Consider the following 21,346-nt stretch of genomic DNA (forward strand, 5'->3'; position numbering starts at 1 on the left):
ATGAATACCTTCTTCAGCAAACGGAAGAACCGGAAATGGACATGGAAAAGTCCTAACGGCGAGACTAAAAATGAAATCGACTTCATAATGTGTTCAACCCCCGCCATTGTGCAGGATGTAGAGGTAATCGGGAAAGTTCGATGTAGTGACCACAGGATGGTGAGGTCCCGAATTAGCCTAAATCTGAAGAAGGAACGCAATAGATTAGTAAGAAAGAAACCCATCAACGAATTAGCGGTGAGAGGGAGGGCAGAAGAGTTCAGGATCTCGCTACAGAATAGGTATTCAGCTCTAACTGAGGATGACGACATTACCCTAGAGGCAAGGAACAATAATTTCAGAGATATCGTTACTGAGTGCGCGGTAGAAATAGGCGGTAGGATAGTTAGAGAGGATACCGGTAAGCTGTCTAAGGAGACGAAAGATTTGATTAAGAAACGGCAGAGTATGAAAGCTTCCAATCCAACAGACCAGATCGAATTGGCCGAGATATCAAAGCTAATCAATAAGCGCAAGGTGGCCGATATAAGGAAGTATAACATGGAGAAAATTGAGCATGCTGTAAAGAACGGGGGAGGCCTTAAAGCGGTAAAGAAGAAATTGGGCACAGGCAAAAACCAGATGTATGCGATAAGGGACAAGGCGGGCAACGTCATCACTAATATGGACAAGATAGTCAAAGTAGCCGAGGAGTTCTATACAGATCTCTACAGTAGCCGAAGTAGTCAGCACCGTAATGAGATTGGCGGTAGGGAAAAACAGTCAGACATTCCACCAGTGACGAAGGACGAGGTCAAGAAAGCACTAGAAACTATGAAAAGGGGGAAATCAGCTGGAGAGGATCAGATAACTACAGATTTGCTGAAGGACGGGGGGGATATCGTGCTAGAAAAACTGGCCACCCTGTATACGCAGTGCCTGGTGTCATCGACGGTACCGGAAGCATGGAAGAATGCAAACATTATCCTCATTCACAAGAAAGGGGACTCTAAGGACCTAAGACCAATCAGCTTACTGTCTGTTACGTATAAGTTATTTACTAAGGTAATCGCTAATAGAATCAGGACAACCTTAGACTGCAATCAAGCAAAGGATCAAGCAGGGTTTCGGAAACGGTACTCTACTATCGATCATATCCATACCATCAATCAGGTGATAGAAAAATGCTCGGAATATAACCAGCCCTTATACATAGCATTCATTGATTACGAAAAAGCATTTGACTCAGTTGAAACCTCGGCGGTGATGCAGGCATTGCGAAATCAGGGGGTAGACGAGCCGTACGTGAAAGTGCTGGAAGATATATATAGTGGCTGCACAGCAACCATAGTTCTGCATAAAGAAAGCAACAAAATTCCCATAAAGAAAGGTGTTAGGCAAGGAGACACAATCTCCCCAGTACTATTCACAGCTTGTTTAGAGGAAGTATTCAGAGACTTGGAATGGGAGCAGTTAGGGATAAAGGTTGGTTGGTTGGTTTGTGGGGTTTAACGTCCCAAAGCGACTCAGGCTATGAGAGACGCCGTAGTGGAGGACTCCGGAAATTTCGACCACCTGGGGTTCTTTAACGTGCACTGACATCGCACAGCACACGGGCGCCTTGCTTTTCGCCTCCATCGAAAAGCTGCCGCCGAGGCCGGGATTCGATCCCGCGTCCTTGGGAACAGTAGTCGAGCGCCGTAACCACTGCGCCACCCCGGCGGGGTTAGGGATAAAGGTAGATGGAGAATACCTCAGTAATCTGCGATTTGCTGATGACATTGCCTTGCTAAGCAACTCGGGGGATGAACTGCAAATAATGATTGATGACCTAGACAGAAAAAGTAGAAAGGTAGGCTTGAAAATCAATATGAAGAAGAATAAGGTAAAGTTGAACAGCCTCGGGAAGGAACAGCAGTTTACATTAGGTAGCGAAATACTGGAAGTAGTTGGCGAATATGTCTACTTAGGACAGGTAGTAACCGCAGATCCGGACCATGAAAAGGAAATAACAAGAAGAATAAGATTGGGATGGAGCGCATTTGGCAAGCACTCGCAGATTATGACAAGCAGCTTACCGGTATCGCTCAAGAGGAAAGTATACAACAGTTGCATCTTGCCTGTACTCAACTATGGGGCTGAAACGTGGGGGCTAACGAAGAGATTTCTACTTAAGTTGAGGACAACCCAGAGGGCTATGGAACGAAAAATGGTAGGGGTAACATTCAGAGATAGAAAGCGTGCAGAGTGGGTCAGAGAAATAACTCAAGTTAACGACATTCTAGTGGAAATTAAGAAGAAGAAATGGACATGGGCAGGACATGTAGTGCGAAGAGAGGATAACCGATGGTCGCTGAGGGTAACAAACTGGATTCCAAGGGAAGGAAAGCGTAGCAGGGGGCGGCAGAAAGTTAGGTGGGCTGATGAGATTAAGAAGTTCGCAGGGGTCAATTGGATGCAGCTAGCACAGAACCGGGTGAAGTGGAGAAATATGGGAGAGGCCTTCGCCCTGCAGTGGGTATAATCAGGCTGATGATGATGATGATGATGATGGTCTTCCGACCAACAACTCGCGCCAGATATTCCTAGCACTCAGAAGAAGCATAACGGTTCCATTGTCGACTTCATTAGATCGACAAGCCTTTTTCATCTATTTGTTCTTTCTGAACAACTCCACTTATTTCTTGAGGCAATAAACGACGTTATTAAATAATTACTTGAAAACTGGTTTTCCTCGGTTAGGGTTGCCTTTTATAAATCCTGCCATTCAGGAATTTTGTGCAGCCGTCAAAGAGCGTGCCTTAAATCCGGGTGCGACATACTCCATGGGTATAATAATCCAACCGGAAGGAGGGAAGGAAAACCTTCATTTGGCTTTAAGTTATTTTGGTGGTTTTGAGGCGGATTCAGAGGTGTCTCGTTGTTGCATCCCCAGGAGTCTTCGCCGTCGACCTTGTCCACCTCCAACCATTGGTAGCTTGCCGGTCCAGGGCTGCGTGGCCACAGGGCTGCGTGGCCACATCAGCCCGCTGAGCTCGCTGTACTAGACGTTGCTGGTCTTCGCGGCGACCTAACGTTGAGATGCATTTCCTTAGTACTTAAAGCAACACGGCAGTTTTCACGCACGATCAGCGTCAGCTTCGGCGAAACCTATAGAAACTAAGAACTTCGATTTCGCCCAGCGGAATATGAACACATTTTCTGCGTGCATGAAGTGTTCCTCTTCCCTTTTCGGTTTCGTGCCGGGAAGCTTCTCTTTTAGTGCTTCGCTGTTTTGATTTTGTTTTATTTCATTATTCTTATAACTTTCTTGATTGCTTATCTTACTCCCTACATTTTTGTTTTTCAGTCAATTTCTCAACAACACTAACAGCAAGTTCCTGTTTTATGTACGATACAGCGTAAATCTGGCTTAATTATTGATTTGTTTCTCCTTTATTCTACTGCACGAAACCCAGGCCGATCCCCTATCATGGGTATGCGGTATGTCTACGGAGGAAAGAAGTAGAAGAAGTAGAGCGACCTTTTGATAAGCAGGCTGCCATTTCTTTCAGCGTTCCGAAGCGTGGTTTACCGTGGGACCTGTGAAGAGGCATCGATTCCCCTGAACTGCAAGGTAAGCCTGAGCAGTCGACATAGTGAGCGTGGCGTTGTCCCATCGAGAAACTTCAGCGAACCTATATGTTTTACCGATAGGGCGTTGTGTTCCTTAACCCTAACGAAACGTTCAGATGCACAGCCTTGGCATAGTAGTTAAAACAACGCGGCTGTTTGTCATAAACCATCAGCGTCGGCTTGGGCAAAGCCTGTGCCAACTAAAACTGCTGATTTCGCGGAGCAGACAATGAACACATTTTCCACTTACGTGAAATGTTCCTCTCTTCTTGTCGGTTTCGTCATACCGGTAGCGCTCACAGCGCTTGGACGCAGTACTGTTATCGCTCATATAGGGCTGGTTCTAGTGACACACCACAGTATAGGCACTGAGAGGAGGAGGCGAGCAAACGTAGCTTGAATTGCAGCACCTCGGCATGCTCAGAGTTCCGCTATAGGTATGACTTGCGATGCTAAGTCTCTAAATTCCTAGGGTGCAAAAACATCCCTCCTATCAGTCGACTGCACTGCAGGGAGAAGGCCTTTCCATATTGCTCCAAGAATCCCGTCTTGCGCTACCTGTATTCACCTGAGTTCTGTGAACTTCTTAACCTCATCCGCCTACATGACTTTCTGCCGCCCCCGCTACGCATTATTTCCTTTGCAAAGTCAATTCGGGGGGAGTTAAGTTCATTGTAATAAATCGCATGAAACCGCTGGTGCGAGACGGAGATAAGAGAAATATAATAGCACTTCCGTATACATCCTTTTATCGACGTAAGATGCACAGTTGTTTGAGTTGGAAATTTATTATAGTGGGTGGTACAGTGCGAAGACACAAAGCCCACACGACACTACACGAAGCGCTTCTCTGTTGTGCTCCTCTTTATGCTTCGTGTGCTCGCGCTATACCACCCACTAAGAAATACTTTTATCGACGGTTATTCGCAAGTGTACCTAATGGTATATTAGGCACAACGTATCGAAAAGACGCATGACTACGATGAACGCCGAGGCGGAACTTTCCAAATTCATTTAAACAGCCTTAGTTTCATTAGGCGCGCTGACATCATAGTGAGCGCTGTCATTTTCGTTTTGCACTGCCAAAACGTTGTGAATGTTGCAAAGGAATTCGGTCCCATAATTTTCTAGCAGTATACAAGAACTATTGTGTAGCCAGTGCCTGTACATTCGCAAGTACAGTATATTTGTACCGAGAATAATAATGCATTAGATATGCGCAAAGTAAATAGGAGCCGACCTGTCTGAATTTAACAAAGCATATTTCACTTCGTGATGACAAGGCCGATGAGAACAAATGAAGAGTCTCGGAGTGTACTGAACAAACTCTTTATTGTGCTGACGCACGCCCGCAAAAGAACTAAGTGATTTGGTTGCGGCAATTAAAGTAACAGTGCTCTTTGGTCGTCGATCTAAGGAATGCCCGTCGCTCAATGTAAAGCTCAATTTAAAAGCTGTGAAGAAACATATAGAAAAACTCGGGCTCAAAGGACGGTGCAGTGGAGGGTTTAAAAACTTTCCACCACCTGGGATTCTTCTAGCGTGCACTGACATCCGCAGTACAATAGTGCCTTGCGTTTTGGTGGCTTTTAAACGCGGCCTCCGCAGCAGCGATCAAAGTCGGTCACCCGCAGCCCCAGCAAATGCGGCAAAGTGATTGAGAATGGTTGACATTTCTGTATGCGCATCTTGGCGAAAGCTGTCAAATGTGTCCCCTGCTAGTGCAGTATGTTAACACTACCAGGTTACGTGTCCTGGTGCATCCAATTTGGTTCTTATGAGTAGCTGAATAAGGGATCCTGTCATACCTAAAACAGCCACTTCGATTAAGCGGTGAGAGAATGCTGCTATAATCGTAGCCCCCGATGTCGCCTCAAGACATTTGTATCGTAGCCGTGTTGTCTCTTAGACGCCTTTAATTACAATGACACATCTCTTTGTGGGTACAAATGTAGAATAGTCGGTTCATGGCGACCAAGCATTTCAAACTACTAACAAAACGTAGATTCGGCATAGACACCGTTTAGGATTGCAGCTAAGCTTAACGATGGGAATTCATAAGTATAATTATTGATACAGGGGCTCGAGCGTCCCGGAACAGATTAATTAATAGGAGCAGCAGCCGGACTGCACCCACTTTCTCATGTTGCTCCAGTTAAGACGGCCATGTGCTATCTGTATCCACTTGAATTTACACATTAAATGCACCTAACGAGAACAAAAAGTGGTAATACTAGCCAGTAACATGCCAGAAATAAACGAAGGGTTAGTAAGGTTGTTCCAGTCAACTATCGTATTGTCCGAGGGAAGGAAGAGTACTTAAAAGAAATAACTCTTGAGGTTAGAGGTGTTACTAGTTTTTCGTGTCGTGTTTTTTGGTAGCCTGTCGAGAGAGTAGAAATACCGGACTTGTCAATATTTTAATATCCTTTTATTAACTGAAAGAACTTCAACCTACAATTCCGATGCCTCTCAAATATTGACAGGAAACCACTTTGTGAAAGCAATTGCGTAATTGATCTACGACCATGTTTGTTTAAGATAAATCTTGCTGCTTTCAGCTGGATGCGTTCTAGGAGTGTCAATTTACGGAAGACGCTAGCTGTCAGTGTACACGTATTTTGTCTATGATAAGTTATTATAGTAATTCAGAGACCGAGTTATTTGTAATGCGTCACTTCTGATAGAAGGCTGTTAGTGCGGTACGGAGACAAAAGGGGACTTTTCTTGGTGATTTGCATGAATATACTGTCTTTTCATGGTTAATTGTCATTCGCCACTCTCCACAGCATGCTATTACTTTTGAAAATTGTTTTTTAATATAACTTGGTCATGTACAGTGTTAATAGTGTTATAGAGCATAGTCCTCTGCATACATTATAACATGAATAAAAATACTGCTACGGGGAAGTATTTATAGGAACTCGCGCTGCGAAAGCGGAACTCGGCGCAAAGACTTCAGGGGCCGCGCAGCATCCACTTTGTATCCGCCGCCGTCTTCTGACGCACTTCGTCGTGCACGCGTTCCTCAGTCGTCGTCGTCTTCTTTGAGGACACCACCACTTACCAGTCACACTTTCCCCGGTAACACTATCCCCCTGGCACAACGCCACGTTTCAGTGCATGTTAGGCGTGCGGTGAGGAGTAGATATCATACGGCTTGAGCCGAGCCACATGTACAATTCCGGAAGTGGTTTAGCGAACGGTGAATTCGGGCTGAGCGGTGTAATCTCACAGGTCTCATCGGTCACTGGGCGTAAAAGACAACAAGGACCTATGTAGTGCGGCAGTTTTTAAGATTTCCCCACATGGCGGGACGTGAGCCAAAGCAATACCAGATATCCTGGCGGATAGTAAACATCCAGTGGCGAGCGTCGTAGCGGCGTTTTTGAGCTGCCTGACAGAGAGCTTGTTACGAGCAATCTGGCGAGCTAGATTGTCTCAGGCGATGGTATTGCAGTCATAAGTAGTGACGGGGCCAGCGACGGTAAGCAAAGTGCCGAAAGGCAGTGAGGGGTCTCTCCTAAAGAGAACTTAGAATAGAGAGTACCCAGCAATATCATAGCGCGAATAGTTGGATGCGAAAGTGGCAAATGGCAGTCTAATGTCCTAGTCGCGGACCTCCGGATACATACATGGTGAGCATGTCGGTGAGTGTTCGGTTAAGACGTTCCGTAAGGCCGTTCGTCTGAGGTTTATCAGCCGTGGTGAACTTGTGACGAATGCAGGACGAATGAAGTATTTCGTCATCAACTCAGGAAAGGAAACAGTGGCCATGGTCGGTATGCAGTTGGCGCAGAGTACAATGGTGGGGTATGACATCGTTCAAAAGGAAGTCAGAAACGTCTGTGGCGCAGCTAGTTGGAATGGCGCAAGTGATGACGTACCGCGTGGCATAATCGCTGGCCACAGCGATCCATTTGTTTCCTGACGAGAACTCTGGGAAGGGCCCTAGGAGGTCAATGCCAGCATGAGAAAACGGCTCAGTCAGGATGGCAATCGACTGTAGGTATCCAGGACTCGGTAGGCAGAACAGATGGTTTCTTCCGGCGTAGACAGAGTTCGACAGCGACTACTTAACGTTAGACTGAGCGATTGAGTCCAGTCCAAAGAAACGCCGGCGCACGCAGTCGTATGTGCGTGAGAGGCCGAGATTACCAGCTGTAGGCACATCATGAATTTGTTCGAGAACTGCAGACTGTAGGCGTTGAGGAACAATCAGCAAGTGTATAGCCCCATCAATATTATCAACAATGCCATTAATGAAGAGTAAGAACAGCAGAGGGCCTAGTACGGACACCTGGGGAACACCAGAAACAACACATACAATATCATAAGATATTTTAGTGAACAGAATTGCTGTCGGTTCAGTAAGACAGCCGAGATCCACACAAGTACTTTCTTATTTTTAAGGACTTTAATTTGTGAACTAATATACTGTATGACACCATATCAAAAGCCATCGAAAAATCCACACACTCCGCGTCTGTCTGATTCCCATAATTTATTGTTTCTGGAAAATCATGTATAGATTTAACTAATTTAGTGATTGTAAAGTAACCTTGTCTGAACCCATGCTGTGCTTTTGTAATGACATTATGTTCAAGAAAAGTGATTAAATTCTTGTGACTTATGTGTTCGAGAAATTTGCAGGAGATCGAAGTTAGTAAAATCGGCTGGTAAGTTGGAAGGCGTGACTTGTCGCCTGTTTTGTGTATCGGTTTTATTCGGGCAGTTCCCCACTCGTCCGGTATTGAAGATAACTAGATTCCACCGAGGTGAAGAGCACTTATATCCGCGAAACATCACTCCTCTCCTCTGCCCGCGAAGCACACATCTGGCGGGAGCGAGCGGCAGCGGCGCGACGTCGTCTGTGGTGTCATCTGGCGGAGCTCGGCTAAGCGGCTAAGGTCATTCGTGGCCGCAGCCACGACATACGCATTAAGCATGAAACCTAGCGTAATGTTGCTTTCGCAACAAAAGTCAAACCAGTACTTGCAAGTGGTCGAAAATATTTTATTCCCTGGTGAATGCGAGGCTTCGACCCCTGAAAGCATTGCCGCGAATTGGATTGGATTGGAAAACATTTATTGTCAAGAATGAGCGATTTGTGGACGCTACACTTAGATGACCTCAAGTCCGTTGCTCTCGGCGACCTTTTGAGCCCACTCAGTAGCCCGAACTTGCGTTAACGGGTCTGAGCTGACCAGTATAGCCTCCCACCGCTCTAAAGAAGGGACTGGTAGTAGGTCCGCTGGGGGCGGCGCTTTTTTGCAGCTCCATAATGTGTGATCGTATCCTGCTATTTCACCGCAGTGTTTACAATTTGGATCGTATTGTGCTGGGCACATGTGTGCTAATTTAGAAGGGCTGAAGAAGGCACGCGTTTGGAGCCGACGCCAGACTACTTCCTGCCTTTTGTCTAGTTGTCTGGTGGAGGATATATCTGCCTTTCTAGTTTAAAGTGATTAGTGTAGTCACGAAAACAGATTAGTGCATCTCTCGAGAAATTGGGGGAATCAACCTGGCTCACTGCTCGGCTGAGATAACCTCGAGGTATACTGTGAGCCAACTCGTTTTCTTTGTTCCCTGAGTGTGCCGGCACCCATATTAATCCACCTCTTTTTGGTTCCAGTCTTTATATCTTTATTATTTTATTTTATTTATTTCAGAAATACTGCCAGCCTTCACAGAAGGCCTTAGGCAGGAGTGGGATTGCATGCATTGTTAAAATACAGAGCAGAAAAGAAAAACCAGCTTAACAAGAGGAAAACCCTAAGCAATAAAAAATCATCCCGGTGTCGACCTGCCACCAAAACATGGATTAAAATACTCACACATCAACACGCTGTTCGTACAGTGAAATTGACCACAAAAACAAAAAAAAGAAACATTAAAAGGAGACATTGAAACCACATGCGCGCAAGGAAATGGTAGGAGCAATACAGGAGCAAAATACCCGAACAGATAACCAACGGCAAACCACATGTACTAGAAACGCCAACAGTAATAAAGAAGCACTACACGTGAATATATCAAGAACAATTTTTCAATTTTGATAACATAGACTCGATGGTCGGGCATTCTGCAATATCAGCAGGAAGTGCGTTCCACTGGCTGACTGTTCTAGGGAAGAAAGAACTTTTAAACACGTTGGTTTTGCAGGTGTACTCTCTCATTTTTTTACTCTTTCTTTCTTTAAATTCGCTCTGTCTTTTTGGAGGTCATGCCCCTCGCAAAATTGTTTATAGCAGATTTGGAGTCGCTAAGTGTGGTTACCGCTTTGGTGCTGACCATCGCCATGGCGATAGCCGCCTCCTCCGCTGTTCCAGAGTAGTTTGTTTTTATTGAACCTGCCGTTAATGTTTTACCCGAGTCGTTCATGCCCACGATAGCAAAAGAGTTGCCTCCTTTGTATTCCGCCGCGTCTACATAAGCAGTGTATTCAGAGCCTTCTAACTTGGCCTCAAGGGCCTTTGCTCTTGCTCTTCTCCTGCCTTCATGAAAAGCAGGGTGCATGTTATTTGGTAGCGGTTTAATATTAAGTGCGTTCTTTACTTCAGTCCGCGAAATGTGTCTGAAAAGTGTAATTCAAAACGTAGTTGCAGCCACCGCAATCACCCGGTTCGGTCGTCTGCTCTCCTCCAGTTCACTCGCATAGGTTTTTCACTCTCCTGCCCCGTGGTCCTGCCTTCACAAGGCAAATTCCTCTTCCTCCTCCGCGTTTGGTGGCGGAGGGGGGAGGGGCATGGCACTCTGAGTGCGCGAGAACGAAACGGGAGAGGGAGCGCGCGCCGCTGCATTCATTGCATTCAGTCGGGCCGTGGCGAGGGCGAAGCACTCAATTAGTCGTGTACGCCCATCATTCACCCGTCAGTCAGTGAGGCGAAGCAATGGATGGGGGGGTCGTTGCCTTCTGAGGTCAGCCTAGCGGCGCGACAGGCGAGCGTAGAGAGCGGGGAAGCTGGTTCTCCGAATTTGTGCACGAGGAGACACGACAAAGGGTCATGCTGGAACGTCGCGTAATTAGTCAACTTGGCTGCCGCTCCTGGCTCTTGGAGGGCGACCACGGCGGGCAAAGCCTCGAATGTTTCGAGGTAGAGACGCAGGTTCGCGCGTTTCTGCCGAGCCTTAAAGCCTCTACATACACAGCCACCGAAATTGACCTCGATCTCAACATACCCTATTCATACATGAGGGTGAGTGTCCTCCCTCTTAGGCGATCGGATCGTGCCCTGCACGTGCTTAACGTATACTGCTCCCCGAAAATAAAGCCAGTGACCTTCGCGGGCCTCTTTAGCTGTGCACTTAAAGAGGCGGGTCGTGGTCCCCTGCTAATTGTGGGTGACTTCAACGCCCCTAGCCATCTATGGGGCTATCGTAAGGAGGGAGTGCGCGGACGCATGCTGGCTGAACTGGCGTACACATTGGGCCTCACCCTCCACACCGACCCAGCATTTCCCACCCGCGTAGGCAACTCGGTGACCCGAGACACATGCCCGGACCTCACCTTCACTCGCAACATAAGACACGCAGACTGGATCAACACCGAGGAGACCCTCGGTAGCGACCACTGTATCCTCAACAAAACAGTTTACACACGCCCCCTGAAGCGCCCCACAACGAAAGCCCGCATCCCCGATTGGACTACCTTTCGCCAAAATTTCCCAACAGAAACTAACACGAACATCACAGAGCAGGGCTATACGACCTGGTCCCAGTCAGTCATGGCGCACCTTCACTCCCATGAGAAACAAATACAGCTCACAGAGGTAGTTACGGACGTGGACAACCACCTCCTGCATCTCTGGGAAGCACGCCGTGGCCTCACGCGCCGCTGGAAGCGTCAGAAACACAACAAGAAGCTGAAAGCTCGCATTGCGGATCTCACCAGGCAGGCAGCAGAGTACGCGGAACAACTCGCTGACTCTAACTGGGTGGACCGTTGCAACACGGCGGCGAGGCAAATGTCGAGCCGCAACACGTGGCGGCTCTTCCGAGCCCTCATCAATCCAACACAGACACGCACGGAAACGCAAAAACACCTACACAAAGCCATGCACTCATTCCAAGGAAACACAATGTAGCTGGCAGTGGCGCTACGCGATCGCTACCTGTGCACAATTCAGGACCCCCGCGGATCGGCCTATTCCAATGCAGGCAGGAAAAACTCGGAGTTGGATAACCCATTCCGACTCCACGATCTGCGGGCCAGTCTGGCCAAAATGAGGTAGGGCACTGCGCCAGGCAGGGACAAGGTCACCGTTAAACTTCTGGCGAACCTCCCTGACACTGCGCACCAGTGCCTTCTTGACTATATCAATGAAATCTGGACAGGGGAAACCCCCCTTCCCATTGAATGGAAGACGGCTCTCGTCACCTTTATTCCCAAAGCTGGGAAACCAGTCGACACGGACAGCCTCCGACCCATCTCTCTCACCTCGTGTGTGGGCAAATTGATGGAGACGATGGTGCGGGATCGGCTGTCTGAGTACCTTGAACAACACAACACTTTCGCGGACACCATGTTCGGATTTCGCCCACACAGATCCGCACAGGATGTCCTGCTTCAACTCGACCGCAAAATACTGAACCCCATCACAGGCACAAGAAACGACAAAATCGTCCTCACCCTGGATCTCAAAGGGGCATTCGACAATGTAACACACGAGGTCATACTCACGCACTTGAGTCAAACGCACTGCGGCACGAACACTTTCAACTACATCAAACAATTTCTCACAGACAGACTGTCTTACATCCGAATACAGGATAAAGAACACGGACCTTTTTTGCTCGGCACGAGGGGCACTCCGCAAGGCGCAGTGCTGTCCCCTCTGCTATTCAATGTTGCAATGATGCGCTTGCCTGCTCTGTTGGGTGCGGTCGAAGGTGTGCAGCACGCGCTGTACGCCGACGACATTACCCTCTGGACCACACCCTCTGGACCACGCAAGGGCGTCTGGGGGACATGGAGACAAGCCTGCAAACGGCTGCTAGCATAGTGGACCGCTATGCCTGCGGCTGTGGTCTCCAATGCTCACCGCAGAAATCTGAATTCGTGCATCTGCGCACCTCGCGCTCATGCTCGACTCAAATAAATCTCACCTTGCAAAGCGGTTACATTCAAGAATCTAAGGAAATTAGAGTTCTTGGGCTCTTTATACACAACCAGAGACGATGCGACACAATACTCTCCAAGCTCCGGCAGGTGGCGGACCAGGTGAGCCGCATGGTCCGCCGGGTTTCCAACAAGCGTGGTGGGTTACGATGCAAGGACGCCTTGCGACTGGCGATCGCATTCGTGACCAGTCGAATCTTGTATTCGACTCCCTACTTCCACCTGCGGAAACAGGAGGAGGATACTCTCGAAGTTATCCTCCGTAAAATCATGAAATGAGCACTGGACCTCCCGGTCTCCACCTCCACCAGCCGTCTGATGGCGCTGGGTGTGGTGAATACTTTCAAGGAGCTTCGGGAGGCCCACCTCACCAATCAGTACACGCGTCTAACAAAGACAGAGTCGGGTCGCCGTCTTCTTTCCCTATTTCACGTCCAACACACCCAACTTACAGAGGAGAGTTGTCGCATTCCCGAAAAATGGAGACGCGCCCTCCATGTGCGGACTCTGCCCGCCAACATGTCCAAAGAGGACCATAATGGTCGGCGCCTGGCGCGGGCGGAAGCCTTGGACCGCCATTATGGAAGCAAACCAGGAGTTTTCTATGTGGATGTCTCCGGCCCAAATTCTAGGGGTTGGTACACAGCCGCGGTCATCCACAAGGGCAAAACAGTAGGCCATACGTTCAAGGCCCAGTCAACAACACACGCAGAAGAGGTTGCCATCGCCCTCGCAGCCTCTGACTCCTCCTCCAAATACATCATAACCGACTCGCGAGGGGCTTGTCGGAACGTCCAGCAAGGGTGGACTGCTCCTCTAGCTTACCGCATATACAAAAATTGCAGTCGAGATTCGGATCCCGCGTACCGATCTCTCGTTTGGGCTCCAGGTCACCAAGGTCTCCAAGGGAATGAGGCAGCCGACGCCGCCGCCCGCGCGCTTTCTCTCCGGGCATTTCCCACGGGACCCGACGCGGACCGGGATTTTGATTTCAGCCCAGTGTACAAATTTAAAGAAATATGTGAATATTACAGATCTACGCACCAAACTCTTCCCAGCCCGTGCAAAGGGCTGGGGAAGGCTAACGAGCGGGTGCTCCTGCGCCTGCTCACCAATACATTGTTGTGCCCGGCTACTCTAAAACATTTGGATCCGCAATTCGACGGGCTGTGCTCGCATTGTGGGGAGGTGTCTGACATCTACCACATGCTGTGGGCCTGCCAGAAAACCCTATCTTTGCCCCCTATCCCCAACCCCACCCGAGAGAACTGGGAGGCGACCCTGTCCGGCTGCTGCACCCTAGAGGCCCAAAAGGTCTTAACGCAGCGCGCCCGGGCTGCGGCAAGCGCCAATGGAGTGCCTGTCTAGGCATCCCACCTAGTGTACATATCTATATGTATTATAATAATAAATGTTTTCACCACCACCACCACCACCTCCGAAAGGGAGGATGAGAAAGCTGTGATTTGTATTTTGCTGCTTTGCGGGGCGTGTATGGCTGTAGTATTTTTCACAGACAATCTGCGGTACCTTATCGTAGCATTGGGCTCCTTTGCTTAAAATGTGGACAGTGGCCCTTTAAGAAGAAGCTAGGCGATATACTGATTGTGTGTGGGAATGGAGCATGTATACTTAAGAGTACACAAACATTGAAACGCGATAGCGTTACTCGCCTTCTGCACTGAGAATCTGGTGACAGCGTAGGCGCCATTGCTGGCTTTGAGAGCGGAAAATCACGAGCCTTGCGCTGACGCGCGGTAGCTGGCTGCTAGCATGGTCGCACACTGACTAGCAGTAGGGTTGCCTAACATTATGTTTGACAGCAGCTGCAACTCGTGCCTGTCTTTTCACATGGGGCGGTAATATAAGGATCAGCCTGCCAGAAATTTTGCATGCACGTTACCCCTAGGCGATACAAGAACGTTCTTGCGGCTTGGTTAAAGCAGGGATAATATGTGGGCTGGCAGCCTACGATGTCGCATTATATCTTTATAGGCGACGATAAGTCTCCCGCATATTTGAAATGTGCTCTAGTTTACATACCGAAAAAAAAATTCAGTGGTCCACTATAAGCCTCCTTATTTTCTGAAATGCAATAGCATTGCGAGCTCCATCCCCAGCTTCGTTTTGAGCCTGTTCTGCATTTGGTGCCTTTCACTGCTTTTGCACTTATGGTGGACCACTTCCGGCCTCAGTTTTGAGCTTGAGAGCCATAGAACTCTTTCACTTTAATAATAAACGTTGCACTTATTGGTCATCAAAGAATAGCTAATGATCCTGCTTCTGTAAATGTTGCGCTGCAAAAATTACAATTTCTAACTTACTTTATAGCGTCATCCCGTGCCTCTGTAACGGCTGCAACGAATCACTGCCAGTAGATCAATCACTTCGGAACCTCTACGCAATTCACACGAGGGCGTAGAAGCCTAAAGGTGAGCAGTAGATGCAACAAGTGTCTAGAGCAAAGTCATTTCAAAGTGGATAAGTGAATCAGCTGCCACAGTAAACCAGCATTCATTCGTCGGTCCATGCTATAAATTATACGCTCAAATTCTCTGCAACAAATATCCACATTCATAAGCGCGTGCGCTGCAGGTGATAGTGAAATTCTTGCTTCAAAGAAGTTATTCAGCACTTTTCTTGGGTGCAGCTTGGACGGGTTTCACGCTAGCTACTGATGCGCAGTAAATATGGCCTAACACAATTAGCTCGGCACCACGCCCGTCGTCGGTCGACGACATACCTAGAAGTCCATGACATCGCATGTTTACAAGGCAAGAGAGGGTGACATGGCAAGAACTAGATTAAAGCGCTTTATACAAACGTTTCTAGCTTCATGGAAGCATCGCGGAACATAATAAATTTGCAACTCGTCTTTCGCCTTCATTTTTTTTTCGTGGCAATCAAAGTTACACCCTCATTATATGATAGGCATAGCAACTCGGTGCTAGCGCAGAACATTTTCCCGTTAAGCTGTTTCTTTAAATCGTAAGGTTAGACAATTTTCATAGGTATTATCAAAAAAGTAGGCTACACTACCTGAGAGTTGTCTAAATGTGAAACATTACACTCGCAGAAGGCTTAACGAGGGCACTTATGACATGTTTCAGGTTTTCTGACGTTACGTGTATATTTAAAAAATTGTAACCCGACTATGGTTTAAGTCTCATTCAGTCTGTGTTTCGGTGGTACGAGTTCCAGCCAAACCATCATCATTTTCAGACATCAAAGCGTTGCACCACTACAAGCGGAAGCGGAAAGTTTTCGTACTCTACAGCACCACCCTATATATACACGTTGTGGTGCGTTTATACGGAGGGTGTTCAGGGTTGCTACTGATATGTACTGGTGAAAGTACCTGCTGCTGGAACTAACGACGTGTAAAACATTTTCAAGCAAAGCGCTCTCATTCAGTGCAGCATGAGCTAGTTTTTCTTTTATCAATAAAATATGACTGGTCGCAGAATTCCTATGCCTGGCGCTCAAATGCTGAGCCCGAGGATGCAACACCGAATCCCGGCCGTGGAGGTCGCTTTCGGTGGAAGCGATAATCAACGCGCCCGCATATTGTACAATATCAGTGCATCTTAGAGAACACCACATGGTAAAACATTTCGCCACCTCCATTACGGCGTCCCTCATAACCTGAGTCGCTTTGTGAAGTTAAGCCCTGTAAACCCGACCAGAGAATTCCTCCGCCTCATGAGGTGTCCACAGACAGACAGTGAACCGTCTGCAAGCAAGCCTGCACGAGGCCGACCTCGTTTATGATTAGACTCGGAACAGACACAGCGACGGTGGAGAGAAGTACAAGACCGCATGACCACGCGAGCTAGGCAATTCAAGCCACTTTGCAGCGACAACGTCTTTCTCTATTTGCAACAAATAAACGAAGCACTGGTGGTAAGAATGTCCACTTACCACCAGTCTTTTGCGTAAAAAACTTGAGGGCATTCTGCATCGTAAAGAAAAAATAATGCGTTTGAGCTGTATTTGCCGACACACTGCGGCAACAAAAAGGGTGCCTTCGCTGTGTACCAAAAATTACTTGAGCCCCGCATATATTTATGGGGCTAAAAAATTGTGGTCCTGGTTAAGTGTGGCTGTAGCGGTTCTTGAAAAGTCTAGTTAGATATGTCATACGCAATGATTAGGCTGATTTGCATAGCAACGTTCTGTATGAGTGGCTCCTACTATCTTCATCGTTTACATCAAAGCACTTAGTCTTTTACGCACGTAAGCTGATGTAGCGAAAACAGGATCATCCTGCCCTGCACCATGTCACTGATAAGCTACCGCGATCTCTGCAGTCTTTCGATGCGTCCTCTTCTACGTGTAGGTTCTTAGAACCTGGGAAAGAATTCGCATTCCGCCAAACACGAAGCAATCGTGTGAAAAAAAATGTTTTCCTGTTGTTGCAGTAGCAGCCACCACCACTACCAGCTTAGTCTAAATATTAAAATAAAGCTCTAGCACGCCGGAACTCATTAAATCTTTTCGAGAGGCCAATTTTCTCCGCCTCACTTTTTTATGATTCGCGTTAGTTACGTAATTGATATACTATACGAGGTGATAGATGGCGTAGGATAGAGTTGAAACATTGTCGAAACATAAATAGGCAGCAATATCGTTCTGAGAGGTCAAGCAAAATGTCACAACATTTTTCATCAACACATCGATTATCCTGGCGCCGCAGATGTGAAAAATAGCACATAATTTGCACAGTTAGGTTCCATTCGAAGGCGTAATGCTCCCCCCCCCCCTTTCTGTGGTCTCTACTTGTGGATTCTTTCGCGCGTAAACTCCTCACTACTCACTAACTTGCACTTGCGCCCAACTTCCGAGCTGTATATAAACTAAAATGCCGGCTCAAATCTGCTGCAGTTTCCTAATTTACTGTATGGCTGCAATGGTGTATTTCTCAGCAGTCCAATGATAGTTTAGGTTCTTTTGTAAAAACCTCCGTAAGTTATTCAATTTTGCACACAGTTCTGAAATGGCGCCTGCTCCATTAACTGTTTCTGCAATCTCACACATATACTCACAACAGTACAGACGCAAGCTAACACATAACGTGAAGTGTTGCTGTACAAAACAGCCTGGAATGTCTAGGCACTGCGCGTCTGAGACGCCCAACGCGTTTCCGCTGAACAGCTGCTGTCAAGATTATCTATTTACTATCTACGAGCTTCTTTGTCAGAGCTCAGTTCAAGACTGATGCCATATATTTATGCATTTACGAATGGCAGGCGCGATCAGATCCCCTGAGGTGCTGTGTACAACCGCTTCATCACGTTCTTTCCATTGTCATAGTTTAGGCGTCGAAGCTGCGCTCATTGCAACATGGCCAGCTCGATATGGAAGTGACGAAGCAACGGAGTGCGCGGCACACGTGAAAAAAGGAACATCATTCCGCTTGAGAAGCCCTTCAAGTCGATTCTCCATGTTTTACGCATGTTTCTGCTTGTGACGAAATACATTCTTTGCCATGATGCAGTGCTACCCAGGCAAAATTATTTTTTTCATTGGTGCACAGGAAGGGAAAGGCGCAGTATCTGTTACACATGCTCTGTGAACACCTGAACCGCTCCGTAATAGAAGGGAGGAAGGTGTTAGTGAAAGTGTAAAGAGAGAAAGAGGAGCCGTAGTAGAGGGCTACGGAGTAATTTCGACCACCTGGGGATCTTTAACGTGCACGGACATCGTACAGCACACATTTTATATTTACAAATGATAGCTTACAGCTCCATATTTCAGCAATACTTGTGTATAGGAGGTGCCAATCCTGGTGTAGGAAAGCCTCGCAGCAGCTTGCTGAATTATACCTTCCTATCTCTGTTGCTTGAAGGTTCGACCATAAAGGCACAACACCCTCGTCAAGCGATGTCTTCAGCACCCGAGGGCTCTCCAGGCAAGCCCCACCGCTCTTCAAAGCAGGAGGGAGAGGCGTCCAAGGTGTCCTTTCGGAAGAAACGCAGTACGCCAGTCACCGTAACGCCCAAGGACGAATCCCAAGGACATATCCGCCAATGGCGCTCGTTGGCCGGCACCTCCACTAACCGCCTTAAGGGCGTGACCAATAAGGAGGAAAAAGAGTCGTCAGGCTACCCTGCTTCAATGCCCGCAAAGCCCAGCGACACTGAGAGTGCCAAAGCGCCGTCTCTTCAACGCGTCGTTGAGACTCCTCCATCTCAAAAAGCTCAAGACAAAGACTCTTCGCACGACCCCATCCTCCAGACGGCCGTCGGCCGGGCCTCGGGCGGAAGTGGCGCTCCCTGGGGTGAAGAGGCGAAGGAGAAAAACGTGCTTGCCGCGGCAACCTCAGTCAAGCCTCCTCGCGCTCCTGGAGCGACGTCCACCGTAGACAACCAGGTCAAGGCTAAGGTGGTTTACCCGCAGAGCGCAAATGCCGCTCCTGACGACCTGAAGGTCGCCCTACCTGTTCAGAATATTGCACCTGCACAGGAGTCGGGCGCTGGGATCAAGGACATCGGGGCGAAACCGAAGAACACAATGCTGAGCCCCACCTTGCGAGGGCTCAGGGACTTTGACTTGAAGGATGTGCTGAGTTGCTGATTTGACGTTTCATATCGGCGTCTGTTCTATACTCGAGTACTGGTAGAAAAGTATCCACGTCTGCTTTTACGTAGGCAACGTCGTGACAAGTTTATCATGAAGAAGTTTAGATCGCTGCAAAGCCCGTTACAGCGCCATTTCCAGTACACTTCAGAGCAAGACTTAGATTTAAATACTGCAGTGCAGCAACGTTAATTTCACACGTAGTCTATTCGTAAAATAACGTTTCTGCTCTCTTTAGGCATTATAATATAAACCGCCAATACATCATAGGCTGTACTATAAATACGACGCATGCCACTTGACCATAAAAGTTGGATGTACTAAATCTGTCTACTACTACTGACCCAAACCAAACGAATATCTTAACCTTTCTTACTGTGAGAATCAGAACGCCGCATGTAGCTTACGCAGCAGTTTTCGAAGTCAGGTTTTAAGCACCGCAGGTATTCTCGCACCATTCGGCTAAATTAAATTAAATTAAATTGGTTCACAGGAAGGGAAAGGCGCAGTAACTGTCACACTTGCTCTGTGGACACCCGAACCGCGCCGTAAGGGAAGGGAGGAAGGTAGGAATGAAAGTGGAAAGAGAGAAAGAGGAGCCGTAGTGAAGGGCTACGGAGTAATTTCGACCACCTGGAGATCTTTAACGTGCGCTGACATCGCACAGCACACGACGCCTCTTCGTTTCGCCTCCATCGAAACGCAGCCGCCGCGGTCGGGTTCGAACCCGGGAACTCCGGCACAGTAGTCGGGCGTCTTACCACTGCACCACCCCGGCGGGCATCATTCGGCTAGCATTCGCGGAAATAAAGGTATCAACAACATCTGAACAGTGTGGCACTTGACGGCGTCGTTAGAACTTGAAAACGATTAGAAAAATTATTGGTATTTTAGTGTCAGCACAGGTGCCGTGTTCAACCTGGCAAAAAGCAGACGGGTCGTCGGTTATGGAGAAGAAAAAAATTATATGGAACTCCTCAGCCTCCGGTTTATTGGAGCGGCAGCACCGCTATTCGTAGTGCAACGTTGTATTTCAACTCCGCTTTTTTTCGCAGTGACCTTCACTTCTTACTTTGACCTCAAAAATTTTCCCTATGGAAACGGCGGTCTTCATGCGTACACTGAGGAGTGTTTGAGGTACTATGCTTTAACTTTCCTATATAACATTTTAAACATTGTGGGGATCTAAGCATGGCTTGAACCTATACTCAGGGAAACTTTCTGTGGCAATGTGGTGGAAGCTGTGAAGCCGAAACGCACCAGCTCGCTTCTATAGTGCCTTAAGGAATTTCGCAGGTGATGCTTTGGATTGCTATACAATTACGGAACTATTAACCTTATCAGGCGTATACTACAGTATTAGCCAATACAGCGGGAGTAAAATACGCAGCGTTCATGTTGATGGTTGCGCGGCATGGAGACAACCTGGCAAAGCGCAAGCAGTGTACGCGGGGCCAGGTGGGGTGCGTCTGCAGCTATTCTCCGCCAATTATTGTGCACGTTCGTTGTTGTTGTTGTGGCTGTATAGGAAGAAGGAAAAGAAAATGCACAGGCCTGCTACTGGCTCTGTAGCTGAGCCACCTCCGCTGCCTCGTGCGGACAGAAGAGAGAAAGTAGAGAAGAAAGAAAAAGAAGAGGGAGAAAAAGACTCATGTCGCCATAACTGTCGTCCACCACCTAAGTGCTGGCGGTACAATGACGGCCCCCGTCGCAATCGGCGTTGACCTACGGTACCAGCCCCGTAGGGCCAGGAACAGCCACCCTTCACCACCTCCTCCCGCGCACATTCGTAACGCGCGTCTGTTTTTTACAGTGTACGTCATACGCGATGCCGAAACCGCAGCTGAGGAGAGGTACTTAGAACAACATGCCGTAGTAACACTGGTAGGAAAGCCCCGCCTCCGTAGCCTTAGTTTCATTGCCACAGAAAGGTGTTCCTTGAGTTTGTTTTGTTTGTTTGTTCTTAGTTCTAACAACCGATTTTTTTTCCGCTGTTTTTTTTAATTTTTATTAACAATAATAATTCATTCACAGGAAAGGAAAGGTGCCCTA

General features: G+C 47.8%; 1 protein-coding gene across 1 annotated transcript in view; it reads left to right on the plus strand.

Annotated features, from left to right (window-relative positions):
- LOC146209533 (uncharacterized) overlaps positions 1-19,291 on the plus strand; it is a 53,778-nt gene extending 34,487 nt beyond the window's left edge. Inside the window, exons 2-3 of the mRNA XM_084580405.1 lie at positions 3,534-3,595; positions 18,564-19,291. Of these exons, the coding sequence (XP_084436531.1) occupies positions 18,599-19,291 (693 nt within the window). The 5' untranslated portion in view covers positions 3,534-3,595; positions 18,564-18,598. The remainder of the gene's footprint in view (positions 1-3,533; positions 3,596-18,563) is intronic.
- Positions 19,292-21,346: the final 2,055 nt, after the last annotated feature.

The sequence above is a fragment of the Amblyomma maculatum genome, chromosome 1 (genome assembly GCF_055883805.1).
Source record: "Amblyomma maculatum isolate TAMU_Amacu chromosome 1, ASM5588380v1, whole genome shotgun sequence".
NCBI classification, from domain to species: domain Eukaryota; kingdom Metazoa; phylum Arthropoda; class Arachnida; order Ixodida; family Ixodidae; genus Amblyomma; species Amblyomma maculatum.